This window comes from Marmota flaviventris, chromosome 8, assembly GCF_047511675.1.
Source record: "Marmota flaviventris isolate mMarFla1 chromosome 8, mMarFla1.hap1, whole genome shotgun sequence".
Classification (NCBI taxonomy): Eukaryota; Metazoa; Chordata; class Mammalia; order Rodentia; family Sciuridae; genus Marmota; species Marmota flaviventris.
In genome coordinates this window covers 50421076-50436641 of record NC_092505.1, presented here as the reverse complement: position 1 = coordinate 50436641, position 15566 = coordinate 50421076, and the positions used below count along the sequence as shown (strand labels likewise).

At 45.2% G+C, this 15566-nt stretch overlaps 1 protein-coding gene across 7 annotated transcripts in view; it reads left to right on the top strand.

Annotated features, from left to right (window-relative positions):
* Positions 1 to 15566, top strand: part of Tmem44 (transmembrane protein 44) — a 47787-nt gene that overhangs the window by 24934 nt on the left and 7287 nt on the right. For 6 of the 7 annotated variants that reach the window (XR_011708334.1, XR_011708333.1, XM_071615202.1 and 3 more), the window contains 2 exons: positions 2344 to 2502; positions 13861 to 13893. Coding sequence is in view for 5 of the 7 variants with exons in the window: in XM_071615202.1 (XP_071471303.1) it covers positions 2344 to 2502; positions 13861 to 13893 (192 nt within the window). In the remaining 2 variants the exon portion in view is untranslated. The remainder of the gene's footprint in view (positions 1 to 2343; positions 2503 to 13860; positions 13894 to 15566) is intronic. The other variant, XM_071615199.1, reaches the window with a different exon arrangement.

Genomic DNA, 15566 nt, shown 5'->3' with positions numbered 1-15566 from the left:
GTGTGTCTTATAGAATAGAGTGCTGACCTAAATCCTTTACAAAGATTGGCTTTTTTACCCTCATTGTCAACCCTTGAGATATTATTCTCATTTTACACACAAGGAAACTGGGGTACAGAAAGAGTATGCAATTTGCTTAGATCACACAGCTTAATGGTGGTAGATCCAGGATTGAGACCTGCTTCTACCTGAGCTTGTGCCCTGCCCCACTATGCTGCCCATCCTCTAAGTGAGCACCATGGCTGACTCCAAGTAAGTGCTTTATAAACAGTTGTTAATATTAATACAAATTATCACAACATCCCCAGAAGTAGATACTATTATTAATCTATTTTTTAATCTTAACTAATAATAATTATGTTGAGTCACAGAGCCAAGCATGGTGGTGCACACCTGTACTCCCATCTATACAGAGGCTGAGGCAGAAGGATCATTTGAGCTGGGAGTTCAGTGCCAACCTGGGCAACATAGCTAGACCCAGTCTCCAAAAAAAATCCAGGTGCAGTGGCGCAAGTCTACAATCCCAGCAACTTGGGAGACTGAGGCAAGACAATCATGGCAAGTTCAAGGCCAGCCTCAGCAACTTAGTAGGATCCTGTCTCAAAATAAAGCATCCAAAGGGCTGGGGATATAGCTCAGTGAGAAAGCACCCCTGGGTTCTATCCCAGCACAAAACCAAAACAACAATAATAACAAAAAACTTGAGGCACAAAGAACTTAAGTAACTTACCTAAGATTCCACAGTTAGGAAATCACAGAAACAGGTTTCAGACTAAGCCTATCTGAGTTGGGGGCCTGAGCTTTTATAAAGAGAACACACTTCCTCTGCTGCCATATTGTACCTGCTCAGTGATTTTCTGGTTTTACCTTTTTTCAATGAGATGACCCCAGTGGGCTAGGTTGTGGTGAGACAGGTGCCCAGTTGGTCATATGCACTGACACGGATCCTGTTTGGACAGTCATCTAGAAATGGGTAATAAGGGCCACAGGGATGCTCCTTGTTTTCCCAGCTCTTTGCTAACAAAGAGCTGATCCTAAGGGGAGACTTTGAGGAGGTGCCAGGGGTGCTACTCATCCTTCAGGCCAGGCTTAGAGAGGGGCATAGAGCTTCATAGATCAACTGCCACATTCTTGCTTGGAGCATTTGAAAACTCCGCCTCTTTGTTGACTCGGATGTGGCACGCCCTAGCAGATTATAAGATTTATCCGTGTTGCCAGGGAGCCACCTGCTTCCCCACCTCTGCCCACAGGTTCCTGTTTCAGCACCTTTGCGGGTGAGGAGAGCCGCAGGGCTGGCACCTCACCCATGTTCTTGGGCTGAACACTGAGTGTATTTCTTTGTTTATTTTCTCTGCCTGTTCCAATGACTCACATGACACTGTGCATTTAGCCCATTGAGGGCCAAGCCCTGCTTGATTTGGGGACAAACACTCCCAGGCATTCTTTTCCTATGTCCAGAGCATTTACACAGGGCCCCGTGACACTCCTTCAACAGAGGCCAGGCAGGGATCACCTCCTACTTTGAGAGATCAGGAACCTGAGACTTAGGGCTGATTTCCTTCTGAGGCCCAGAAAGCAGGTGAGCTGCTTCTGTGTCTTGGCCTGGAATGTCTGGACTCCCATGTGACTCTGAAAGCCCAGTGATGGAGTTTCTCTGAACTCTGAGGAAGCCCCCTGTGAGCCCTGCCAGAGAATAAATAGATATCTTTCAGGTTACCTCTTCCCTTACCTCCAAACTCTCCCAAATGCTCTCTCGTATGCTGCCACAGCATGAATAGGTAAGGTAAAGCCTAGATGGAGAGCATTTTTGGCAAGAGCTGACTAAGTCACACATGCACACACCCTTCGATCCACTAATTTTCCCTCTAGGAATTTATCTTCTGAATACCCTGAAATCTTGGATGTCTGGTGGAATTTGCTGCAGTCAGCACTGATTGTAAATGCAAGGGATAAGAGGCACCCTAAACCTTCACCACTAGGGGATTGATGAACAGATGATGAACACCCACAATGGTACCCCCAAGCTCCAAGGCTTCTAAGATAGAACTATCTCAAGGCATATTGTTAAGTAAAAAAAATTTAAGTGTGTAAGAGAATATGAATTGTGCTAGAATTTGTGCAGATGGGAAATGTGTGTGTCTGTGTGTGTGTGAGAGTGTGTAAGATCTGGAAGGACGCAGGAGCTTGGGCACTGGCTGCCTCGGGGTGGTCAAGGGATGATGGTGCCAGGTGACCACTGCACACCCTTTGGATCTTTTAAAACTGAAGTGTGTGGATGCTTCAACAATTCAAAAATGAACTAAAATAAGTGTCCCCACCTGCCCTTTCCCACACACCTTGCAGGCAAGCTGTGGTGCCATGAGACTGCCTGGTGATGGACAGACCAGCACAGGAGACGCGTCACTGCAAGAGCCCCCCTCATACCCTCCCGTTCAGGTCATCCGGGCCCGAGTGTCTTCCAGCAGCTCCTCTGAGGTGTCCTCCATCAACTCAGACCTGGAGGTACAGGGTCTGCCTGCGGGCGGGTGCAGGGGTGTGTCGCTCACCCACACTCACCCTGCCTCCTCCGGCTTGCTGTGCTCTTCTCTGATCTTGCCAGTGAACCTCACCCTGCTGTTAAAGAATGCGCCTCTGCACAGCTGCCAGTCTGCCTGCTGCCAGTCTGCCTGAGGAGCTTCCCAAACCATCTTGGGACTAAGAAGAAGGCCCCATGGTCAATCTGGTCAGGGGAACACTGGGTTTTGGAGTCTAGTCATCAGGGATCGCTTGCACATTTGAGTCTACAGAAGCAAATGCACAAATAATAAACTAGTTTTTAAAGTCTCAAAAAGTCTTAAAAGCTAGGGGTGTGGCTTGGTGGTAGCGCACTTGTCTAGTGTACACCAGATGCACCAGGCCCTGTTCCAGCCATTGCAAAAAAAAAAAAAGAAGAAAGCCTTTGTGCTTCCCCAGCCCATTTGACCATGGAAGCTTTTCTTTGTCCCAGGGAATGTCAGCTCCTCCTGCCGTGCCAGCACACAGGCTGCACACTTTATTTAGTACCTTTGCTTCATTTTGTATCTGTGAGCAAAACTCATGTCCCATCTTGGATGCACAAGTCTCATGTCTGAGTTGTCCCATAGCTATGGTTTCTGGCCCCATTCAACGAGGAAGTTTCCATTTGTCTGAGGAAAAAAAGAGAATGAGGTCGATGTGGTGGCCATGGGCATGTTGGCAGAAGGGGGCCAGCTGTCTCTTTTTGGTGAGGAAAGGACTGTCTTTCTTTCTGATTTTGTGTTCTTCCATCTTTTTTGGTGTTAAGTGCCCTTTTTGAAATGATGGTAATAATAGGTGGTAGTTAGGGTTGAGTTTTGGTTCGGGTTTGGTTCCTACCCTACCTCACCCCACCCCCAGTACTGGGGACCAAACCCAGGGGTGCTCTGCCACTGAGTTGCATCCCCAGCCCTTTCTATTTTGGGACAGGGTCTTCCTAAATTGCTTAAAATGGCATTGAACTTGCTTTCCTCCTGCCTCCAGAGTTCTGGAGATTACAGATGAGTGGTGCTACACCTATTTGGTTTGGTTTTTAATGGCCTCATTTGGCAAAACAATCATTATCTATTCTAAGTTCTCAGATTTATCAAACTTATACTGGACCCTGACATCCAAAACTCAGAGCCACTGATTTGGGATGAAGTCCAGTTCCTTGGTGTGATGTTCTAGCCCTTCTCCATTTGCCCAGCCTCCTGTTCTTCCCTGCCCTCACCCAGCTCTCTGACCTGACCGTGGACTCTTCTTTGTCCCCAGGCCTTTGGGCCTCATCTTTCTAGCCCCATTTCCACGGTTCATAATCCTATCCAGATGCCACCTCCTGGGAGAAACCACCCCATCTGTGGCCTCTTCCACTGAGTGCCCAGAACACACAGTCCCTTACACACCTGTACTTTGGAGTGTGCGTGGTCTGGTGAGCTGTGGAGTGACTGTCATCTTTCTCTATTCCTCAATTCTGGAACACAGTGGGCATGAAGAACTAGGTTGGTGTTAGGACTTCTGTACCCTTTGGGTCATATTTCTGTGTCAGTTCATGTCATATATTTCTTTTTTTTGTTTTTTATTCTAATTTGTTATATATGACAGTAGGATGCATTACAATTCATATTACACATATAGAGCACAATTTTTCATGTCTCTGGTTGTACGCAAAGTAGAATCACACCATTCATGTCTTCATACATGTACTTAGGGTAACAATGTCCTTCTCATTCCACAGTCTTTCCTACCCCTCCCTTCCCCTCCCTCCCCTTGCCCTATCTAAAGTTTTCCTTCCAGGTCCCCCCCCACCCCATCCTCATTATGGATCAGCATCCTCATATCAGAGAAAACATTCAGCATTTGGCTTTTGGGGATTGGCTTGCTTCACTTAGCATAATATTCTCCAACTCCATCCATTTACCTGCAAATGCCATGATTTTATTCACTTTTCATGCTGAGTAATGTTCCATTGTGTATATATACCGCAGTTTCTTTATACATTCATCTACTGAAGGCATCTAAGTTGGTTCCACAGTTTAGCTGTTATGAATTGTGCTGCTATAAACATTGATGTAGCTGTGTCCCTGTAGATGCTGTTTTTAAGTCCTTTGGGTATAAACCAAGGAGTGGGATACCTGGGTCCAATGGTGGTTCCATTTGAAGTTTTCCAAGGAATCTCCATACTGCTCTCCCTATTGGTTGCACCCATTTGCAGTCCTTCTCACCCACATCCTCTCCAACACTTATTGTTGTTTGTCTTCATAATAGCTGCCATTCTGACTTAGTTTTGATTTGCATTTCTCTAATTGCTAGAGATGTTGAACATTTTTTCATATATTTGTTGATTGATTGTATATCATCTTCTCAGAAGTGTCTGTTCAGGTCCTTGGCCCATTTATTGATTGGGTTATTTGTTTTTCTGGTGTTAAGATTTTTGAGTTCTTTATATATCCTAGAGATTAGTGCTCTATCTGATGTGTATGTGGTAAGAACTTGTTCCCAATTAGTAGGCTCTATATTCACCTCACTGACTGTTTCTTTTGCTGAGAAGCTTTTTAGTTTGCATCCATCCTATTTGTTGATTCCTGACTTTATTTCTTGTGCTAGAGGAGTCTTGTTAAGGAAGTCAGGGCCCAATCTGACATGATGAGGATTTGGGCCTACTTTTTCTTCTATTAGGCACAGGGTTTCTGGTTTAAATCTTAAGTCCCTGATCCACTTTGAGTCCATGTCATGTATTTCTTGGATCCAGTCTCAGAACACGTGGGACACCCAGGGTCCACAGCGGTGTCTGCCAAGGCCTAAGGCTAAGGGAGAAGGAATAATCTGGACACTGAATTCATTAAGGAGAAGGGACAGGAAGGCTGCTGAGGGCAGGCTCGGGGGAGAGGCGGGCAGCATTCGCTCTGTGGAAACAGCATTCGCTCTGTGTCTTGCTGCCCACCTTCGGCTGAGGCGAGAACTGAATAGGGAAACTGAAAATTCCGACATCTGTCCTTGTGGCTGGTTTGGCCATTTCTCTGTTTTGCAGTCCTTGTTGTTTTACTCTATTTTCTCTCCATTTTTATAAATCTGTTGTTTAAAATATGTCAGTTCCTAGGATACAGGGTCACACTCTTAAATTAAGCAAGTGGAAATGATGCTTTTGTCCATGGTAAAAGGAACAATCAGAAGCCCAGTCCCCCCGGCCTCTCCCCTGCAGTCTTTCTGCTTCACACCCTAAAACATAAATGCACTGTAGACAGGCCACCAGGGCCCTTCCTATAAAGAGATAACCTCACCTTAACCACACACACACTAGCGGATCAAATGGAATTGTGACGCTCCCAGTATTGATTGTTTAGTGTGCGAGCAGGAGGCTGGGTGTGTGATCCATCAGGGCTTCTGTTTTTAAAGTAACACCGCTCACCTGTTCAGGAGGCTGAGGCGAGAGGGTCGCCTGAGCTCTTCAGTTTGAGCCTGAGCAACCGAGTGAGACCCTGTCTCTAAATAAAGAAATAAACGTAATATATGTTTTTGGTATAAAATTTGGAAAACAAAAAAAAGTAAAGAAGAAAATTAAGCCCACTCAACCAATGTGGGACTGGGCATGATGGATATGCCACCTGGGTTTTGGAAGTAGTATTTTTGGAGATCCTGGTTGGCTTGTGGAGAGGAGGGGCTCAGCAGATGGTTAACAAGTCCCCCTCAGCTGGCCATCTGGTGGCTCATTCAGCAGATGTGTTCTGAAGGCCCAAATTGAAAGGGAGAATACCTGAGGACACATAGGCCCCAGCCTGCCCAGCCTGCTTGGTAAATTGGCCACAATCTGATCCTCTGCCTCACGCACACTCCTTTTAGGAGTGTGACAAGATGAAACTGTAGAAATCAATGTCAGGGCTTAGGTATTACTTCTGTGGTTTGTGACTTCTCTTGCAGAATTCACATATTTCATGGTGTTGGACTCAGGTAACCTAGGGCATCTCTCCCCACTCTTGCCTACCCATGCCTCTGCCCTCTGCCCTGGACTCCACTGAGGTTGGCTTCCGTGGTCTGCCTCTTACTGACCTCCTGGGTTTCTCCTTGACCCTTTGGGTTGACAAGTGAATGCTTCCCGACTCCCACTGTCCAGGCCCAGGGGCCTGGGAGCTATTCTGGACTCAGAGGTGATGTGTCCATCCCCTAAGGTCCTTGATCATCTCATAACTGACCTCTGAGGCCAGGTTTTGATGTCCTGTTCTCGGCCGTGTGCCCCTGTCCTGAGCACCACATCCTGTGGTGCGCAGGGGGAGTGGGGGACAGGCGGGTCTCAGCAGCACAGCGTCTCCACACACTCAGTTCACAAAGCGTCTCCAAATCCATTCGCAAGGAAGTAAGGTGCTTGCCAAAGTGCTGGGCACGGGGTGGTACAGTGAAGACTCACCAGGACTTTGTATAAGCAGCCCTGAAGCAGGAGACTAGGAGTAGAGGAGTTTAATTAGCCACACGAAAATGAGGAGAATAAGGAAAGAAAGGAGAAGAGAAGGCAGATCTGGGGTTTGAACCCAGTGTCATCCACTCTGAAACTTCCCACGTTGCCCACTGCACTCCAATGCCTTGAAGGGACTAGTACCCAGGGGGCTTTGCAGGCCATGTCTGTTATCCATTATTCCCATTGAATGTCCTAAATAACAGAGGGTAAAACATTGGGATTTACAAATAAATCCAGGGAGGAATGAGACAGGACCATGGAGGGACAGCTTGGATTGTTTTTGTCAAGATCCCACGGGCTGGATCGACCAGGGTACCAGATGAATGGTTTAAGAGCCCCAGTGAGACCAACAGCCATGTAGAGAGGCCATTTTCTTGGGCCCTGTAGTTTCCAGATACCTTCCAGGAGGTACACCCTCCGCAGACCGTAGATCCACTCACTCAACCATCACCCACCCGTCCAGCACAAGGGCCGCCTCGGTCCTGGCATAGCTGTCCAAAGGGTGCACTGAACAGCTGCTGACAAAGGGTCATTGTAACCCCAGTGGTCAGGAGTTCAAAGCCAGCCTCAATAAAAGCAAGGCACTGAGTGACTCAGTGAAAACCTGTCTCTAAATAAAATACCAAATAGGGCAGGAGATGTGGCTCAGTGGGTGAGTGCCCCTCAGTTCAATCCCTGGTACCCCCCGCCAAAAAAAAGAAAGGGTCACTGAGCTCATGGAGTCTGAGTCCACAAGTGGGAGGTCAAAGAAAATAGTAGCAGGGCTTACAGGAGTGGCCTGTCACTTTCCAGGAAGCCATCTGAGTGCAGGGCCGACCTTCCCCAGCACCGGAACTGCTAAAGATGTGTGTGTTGTGTCCCCCTGTGCTGACCTAAAGCACGGTGAGGGTGTGAGTGTAGAGACTTGGGAAACTGCAGAGGACCCAGCACTGCTGCTCCTGTGGTGTGGCTTTCGACGGCTTCTTATTCTTTTCTTCTGTCTTTTAGACTGTGGGATTCTAGAACACACAGAGTCCAGCCTTGTGACCAAAGAGTGTTTATGGCAGTGAGTTAATCTGTTCCTTCTGGGTTCCCAGCAATGGCACAGGCCTGCTGTAAGCTGTGTAGGAATTCTGTAAGGAGCTGTTTCTGTCACTGGCACAAAGTGTGCACAGCAAAGATGTCCAGGACAGGAGCTTCTGCAGCCATGTGTGTGTGTGTGTGTGTGTGTGTGTGCACAAGGGTGCACATCGAATGCATGCAGCATTGTGTGTGTGTGGCATGAGAACAGGGCTGAACGCCAGACTGCTGTGTCGGAAGAGGGTCAAGTGTCCTCACTAATTCTGTGCCTCAGGCTCTTGGTAACCAAGACTGCTTATTCTGTCTCCAAACCACATTCAGAACCAGCTGACCAGGACAGATTCCCTTGGACATGTGCCATTCTTAAAGCCAAATCATTCTTTTAGGAGAAAAAGACAGAGAAATGACTATGAAAGTGCTAAGTTTAAGCCGAGAGTGGCGGCACACAGGTGTGATCTGATTCAGGAGGCTGACAGGAAGATCCCAAGTTCGAGGCCAGCTTCAGCAACTTAGCAAGACTCTGTCTCAAAATAAAAAACAAAAAGAACTGGGGGTGTATCTCAGTGGTAGAGTACCCCTGGGTTCAATCCCCAGTACCAGGGCAGGTTGCCAATTTTAGAAGAAAATTTATGTAAGCATGAAGAAGGAAATTAGAACATGCCAAGAGGCAGCAAAGGTCAGGAATCAAGTTAAAGATGTGGCTTCTGCCCTCCACAGGTCTTTTTCCTCCTTGGGGAGGTGAGGGCACCTGCCCTCAGAACCAGCACAACATAGTCTATCCTGAAACGTGTGGGGCAGCCGGTTCCCCTTGGGTAGGGAAAAGACTTCACTGGCCCCAAGGGGAACCTTGGCTATGTAAGGGAAAGAACAGTGGCCCAGGAGTGGGGTGCATGCAGGGGCTTGTCTGGGGCTTGGGCCTGCACAGGACTTCTCAAGTTGTAGTTTCTCCCTCTGTAAATGGGAATCATGAGACCCGGCTCCCATATGACAGAGGGACTGGATGGGTCCAATGGGAGTGCTGCCAGCTCTTTGCAAGATTACCAAGGCACCACACTTGTTGCCATGGAAAATGCAGAAAGTGGAGGGTCTGAGCTCAGATACTGGCTCTGGCCTGTATGGCTGAAGAACTGGGCACCACCCATTCATTTTTCACAACCTGGTCTGGAGTGGAGATGATGAGCCCCAGAGGGTAAAGGAGGCTTGGCCAAAGTCAGATGTGAAGGAGCTTTGAAATGCAACAGAGCGCTGTCCACCCAGAGGCCATGGTGAAACTCCAGCTTTGGACTGGGCCATCTTCAGGGCCCACCTCGCAACAGAACCCTAAGTGGAAGGTGTATGTTGGAAGAGGCAGGCAGAGGGTGATTATGTGGGTCAGTTCTTGGACAGGCTTCTCTCAGGAAAACAAATGGGCAACTCAAAAGCATACTCTGCCAGTGTCCTTGCTAACCTGGTTGCTGAGTCTGCCTAGCTCCACTCAGAACCCTCCCCGCCTCTGTGGTCTCTAGAGTATTTCCAATTCCACTGACCTGGTAGGCCTTTCCTTCCAACCCTGGGGTATTTCCAAGGACACTGTGTCCTCTCAATAAAGGAGGTCTGTCCACAGGGGTCAGAACTTCACTGTCACTGATCCTGCTCAGGAAAGACCTGTGCAGACCTGAATGGAGAGGGATTTGCATGGTCAAACCAACCAGCCATGGGTTCATGTTTTGCCCTTGCACAGAGCACTTCAGGGCCTCTGGAACATTTCCCTTCTTACATCCCAGTTCTTTCCCTCTACAACATCCCAGGAAGGAAGAGTGAGCAAGAAATAGAGCAGGTAGGGAGGAGGAGATACAGCCCGTTGGGGGGTGAAGCCCTGGGTGATGCAGAGTACGTCCATGGTGTTGGCTAATTAGACAATATTTATAATTGGGTTTTATATATTTAATAATTTGTGTTTATGTATATTGTATAATTTGTATATATTTAATAATTTGGGTTGTATATATATATTTTTAATTTCTTTTAGTGGTTGATGAACCTTTGTCTTATTTGTTTATTTATATACATTGCTGAGCATCGAACCCAGTGCCTCACACATGTGAGACAAGTGCTCTACCACTGAGCCCCAGCCCCAGCGCTGTATATTTATATATACTTTAAAAGTAGGACTGGCGTGTAGTTCAGTGGCAGAACACTCACCCCGTTGGTCATGGCCCTGAGTTCAACCTCCAGCCCACCCCCCAATATAAATAAATAAATAATAAAAATAGAGAGATGAGGTTTTTTTTTTTCTGTAATGTTTTAAAGGGACTTGGTCAAAAGGCAGTTGGTTTAATGGAATCTGGGAGAGCTGAAGCTGGTGTGTAGTTGGCCATGAAAACATTATGACCTCTGCCAAGTCTAGCACCATCTCCCCTCCCAGCCTTGGGGAAGGTCATTTCTCCGCAGATGCAGGAGGAAGGAGCTGGACAGATGGTCTCTGAGGATCCACCAGCTTGAATTTAAGACAGTGACTCTTATTTCCTCAGTGACTTAGCCACACCTCCGATTCCTCAGGAATGAAAGAAATGTTGCCACACGCTGTGTAGACCAGAGCTGCAGGGTGCTGCTTCCACAAGCATGGGAAAGTGAGCTTGTAGAGATGAAGTGAGTTGCCCTGGGTGCTGGCCCATGCCTGGAATCCTAGTGGCTCAGGAGGCTGAGGCAGGAAGATCACAAGTTCAAAGCCAGCCTCAGCAACTTAGCAAGGCCCTTAGCAACTTAGAAAGACCCTGTTTTTAAATAAAATATTTTAAAAGCTTAGCTGGGGATGTGGCTCCATGATTAAGTTCCCCTGGGTTCAATCCCCAGAGCACACACAAAAAAGAAAGAAGTGAATTGAAATGCCACATGCTGTAGCTCACAGAGACGATGGTCCTGGACACAAGTTAAGAATATGTGGAGCCAGCTGGAGCAGTCCCAGCTACTCTGGAGGCAGGAAGACAACTTAAAGCCCAGAAGCTGGAGGCCATCCTGGGCAACACAGCAAGGACCCAGCTCAGGAAAAAAGGAGAGAGAGAGAGAGAGAGAGAAAATGTGGAAATGCTTGTTATATATAGCGGGAGAAAAACTATGTGAATAATTTAATTATATTTCATTAGAAATATATATTATTATATATGTTTCAGAGGTCTGTTTAGTAACAGTTCATAGAAGTGCTGTTTTAGGGATAGAATTATGGAACTTGTGTTTTTTGAAAATTTATCTATGATAAACACATTTTTGCTTTTTTTTTTTTTTTTCGGTTCTGGGAGTGAACTTGAGATGTGGCGGAGGGAGCACTGAACCGCTGAATAACATCCCCAGCCTTTTTAGTTTTTATTTTGAGATGTGGCCTTGCAGAGTTACTGAGGCTGGCCTCAAACTTGTGATCCTCTTGCCCCAATCTTCCAAGTAGCAGGGATTACAGGAGCACATCACTGTGCCTGGCTTACATTTTGTTATTCAAGCATGTAAAAGACTATAAAATGTTATTTATACAGTTTTGGGGAGATGAAGAGACCTCACTTAAAAAGACTTGGGGTAACTGTCCCTTCAGATATTATCATAATTCATTTGAAACAGTTTAACATTAAAAAAAAAAAAAAAATCCTGACTACTATCTCCACTAGAGGGCACTCTTCTCCAATTGCTGGGGGTTTATTTATTTATTTATTTTTAGGTGTGAATGGACACAATACCTTCATTTTGTTTGGTTTGGTTCCTTTTTTTAATGTGGTGCTGAGGATCAAACCCAGTGCCTCACATGCAAGGCAAGTGCTCTACCACTGAGTTACAACCCCAGCCCCCATGATGGAGATTTTTAAAGGCAGTTCTAAAGTTTTATTTCAATCCACTTGGGGAACTCAAAACCTATTTATGTTTGCTTTCTTATTTGTTTGGCTTTAAATAAACTTTTTATTTTGGAATAATTTTAGGTGTACAGAAAAGTTTCAAAAATTAGTACAGAATTCCTTTATGCCCTTTGCCAAATTTCCCTAATATTCGCTTACATAACCTTCCTACATTTATCAAAATTAAGAAATTAGCGCTGGTACATTACTTTTAACTAAACCACAGGTTTTGTTTGGATTTCACCAGTTTTTCCACCAATGTTCTTTTTTCTATTCTAGGCTACAATCCAGGACACCATATTGTATTTAGTAATTTTTTTAAATAAACAAATATACACTAACTGTAATAATCATAAATTACCATTTACATTTTGCATGAATACCTGTATTTTCCCAGAAAGGTGAAGGTTAGTATTTTTATTTAATTTCTCTTATTAGCCACCAGGTGCAGTGGTGCACACCTGTGATCTCCACAACTCAGAAGGATGAGGAGGCTAGCCTCAGCAACTTAGTGAGACCCTCACTAATGTAATAAGACTCTGTCTCAAAATTAAAAAATAAAAAAGACTGGGGATGTAGTTCAGTGGTAAAGCACCCCTGAGTTCAACCCCCAGTGGATAAATAAATCATTTCTCTATTTCCATGACCTTTGTAAGTTATTGAACTTTTTCAACCCCTACTTTACATCATCCGCATTTCTGTTTTTTTGTGGTGCTGTGGAAACACCATTTATGTTCAGTTTATGTTCCTGCAGCAGATGTCGGCAAAAGAGTAATGCTAGCTGGGGGTGTAGCTCAGTGGTAATAAGCATGTGCTTATTAACATCTATGAGACCCTAGTTTCATCCACAACATCCCACCCCTCAAAAAAGGTGAATGCTGGGGCTCGGGTTGTGGCTCAGCGGTAGAGCGCTCACCTAGCACCTGCAAGGCCCTGGATTCCATCCTCAGCACCACATAAAATAAATAAATAAAATAAAGATACTGTGTCCAACTACAACTAAAAAATAAATTTAAAAAAAAAGTGAATGCTAAGGAATTGCCACTGGTTTTGCTAGATATAATCACAGCATTATGCTTAGAACTTTTAAAAATGAGTCTTTATCTATGAGATACATTCTAGAGTAGTTACAAATGAAATTATTTACTTTAAAATACTTTAGCAAATGAAAAGATTTGGGCACTAGATCAAATAAAATGGATTTATCCATTAGTGTTCATTAGATTACTCTTTTACTTTTCTGTGTGATTGAAAGAAGCTGTTTGAAATGAAAATTTGAAGGAGTTGAACAGCAGAGTCTTTGTTTTCATGTGACAGTGACCCCAGATCTTGTGCACAGTTCATATTGGCAGCTAGTAAGGTTAACAGATATTTCACAGATCAGCCTAACACGTCTGCAGTCCCCAGCTCTGTGTCAGAAATACAGGGCTCCCAGGCTGCGCAGGCGCGCTGGAAGAGGGAGCGCTGACCTTGGTGCCCGTGCTCCAGGAACTTGAGTCAGACATACTTGAGGCTTGGAGTAGAACCAACCCTGCAGTAAATGCTGATTAAAACTGAATCTTGGCTGGTAGCAAACACCCCGTATTTCAAGGTGGGGATTTTATTTGCATCTCTCTTTCTTAGTTTTATGGGTTTGTGTTGAATCATCTCAGCCATGTGGTTAGCTTTATTATTATTATTACTGTCCCTAATAACACTAATTTATAGTAATATTAATTTAAAAATCTCTACAGTCATTTTTCCCAGGGCCTGCAACCCTTTTTAGTAATCGTGATTATTCTTTTGATCATTTAACTAACCTGTCACTGCTAATAACTGCTGCTTTTCTGCTTGCTGAAATTGGCTGTCCCTTTGCCTCTAAACCATCTGAGGGTCTGTCTCCTGGCTCCCTGAGCAGATGGGCTGGCACTGAGCTCTGCTCTGCTGTGCTGTGTGATGATAGCAAAATCAGTCCAACATTTTTCTGTCTCTCTTTTTATCCTGCAGCAGAAGTATTGGGAGGCCCTAAACTCGGAGCAGGTATGGACAATCATGCTGTCTCTCTCTTCCAGGAGGGACTTCTATGGCTTGATTTCAGCTTTTGTTTTTGTTAGAGGCTCTCGGATGATGGCACATGACAAAATCCATTAAAAAAAAAAAAGATGTAAAAAGCAAGAGACAAGTTTGAGGACTAGCCGGGCTCTCTTAGTTCAGAGTCTTTTGCTTTGGGGGTATTCACATAAGCCCATACTATCCACTAGGGACTCAGAAAACAGGCATAACCCAGTGAAGATCCATGGATTGGAACAGGGCCTATGAGCAAGCGAGAGTCGCCGTAGGTCACCAATGGTAGTGCTGGTGTGACATGGCTGCAGCAGCTGATAGGATAAACAGTTCCACACATTTGTCTTTCTGAGACCTGGGGCACCTGGTTGCTGTCACCATGCCATCTTTGCCTCGCAGTAGCAGATGAGCACGTGTTTTATGACAACTGCCTGTGCCTGTCATCTCCCAGGATGGTTTCTGAGAGGAGAATAAATGCATTATCTTTTGTTCAAATTATTTTTATGACTGGTTTCCCACAATATTTTTATTACTTAAAGTGAAGTTTTAACTGGGCACAGTGGCACTACCTTTAATCGCAGTTACTTGGAAGTCTGAAGCAGGAGGCTCACAAGTTCAAGTCCAATCTCAGCAATTTAGCAAGACCCTGTCTCAAAATAAAAAAATAAATAAATAGGGCTGGGGATATAGCCCAATGGTAGAACATTTGCCTAGCATGTATGAGGCCCTGGATTCAATCCCGAGTACCATGCGGGAGAAAATGAAGTTGGTTTTTTGTTTGTTTGTGTTTCCTTCCTTCTTTTCTTTTCTTTTTTTCTTTTTTTTTTTTTTTTTTTGTACCAGAGATTGAACCCAGGGGCATTCAACCACTGAGCCACATCCCCAGCCCATTTTATTTTTTATTTTGAGAGAGGGTCTTGTCAAATTGCTGAGTGTGGCTTTGAACTTGTGATTTTCCTACTTCAGCCTCCAAGCCCCTGAGATTACAGTTGTGGCAATAAATGAAGTCTTAAAACATATTATTCAAAAGAAAGGGATTTAAAATATTGTCTAATACCTAGTTCATTTCAAAGAGTTCACTTGATCAAAGTGGCAGGTTGTTTCTGTTTGCGAGCAGCTGATTTGGTCAGGATTAGCAAGAATAACTTTTAAGAAGTCATTTCAGCAGTTGGAGCCATAGTTCTCAAACATCAGAGCATCTAAGAAATATCATAGGAACTTGTTAAAATGCCAAACCGCAGGTAGGAGCTGAGGTGAGTCCTCAGCATCAGTCTGTTTGAACAGTAGCCCAGGTCCTTCTGGTGGGGTTGGTCCAGAGTACCTTCTGAGAACTCTGATGTAGGACCCAGGCTTCAGCTCCAAAACAGCCTTCATCAGAGAGCACACTTCCATCCTCTGAGAATGGAATGGGCCCATACTTGTGCCACTGGGCAAGTGGGTCACAGAGGCTGGCCAGCCAGCTCTTTTACTTGGAATCTTTGATAACATCAGGGAAGAATTTACTTAAAGGTGTCCAGCCAAGTCTATAACCACAAGTAAATAAGGAGTTCACACCAGGAGTGGCTGTTACAGCGGGCAGAACTGCATCAACTAATCCAGCTCATCCCCAGGCCTATAGGGTCACTGGGGTCTTTTTAACATGATGGGTT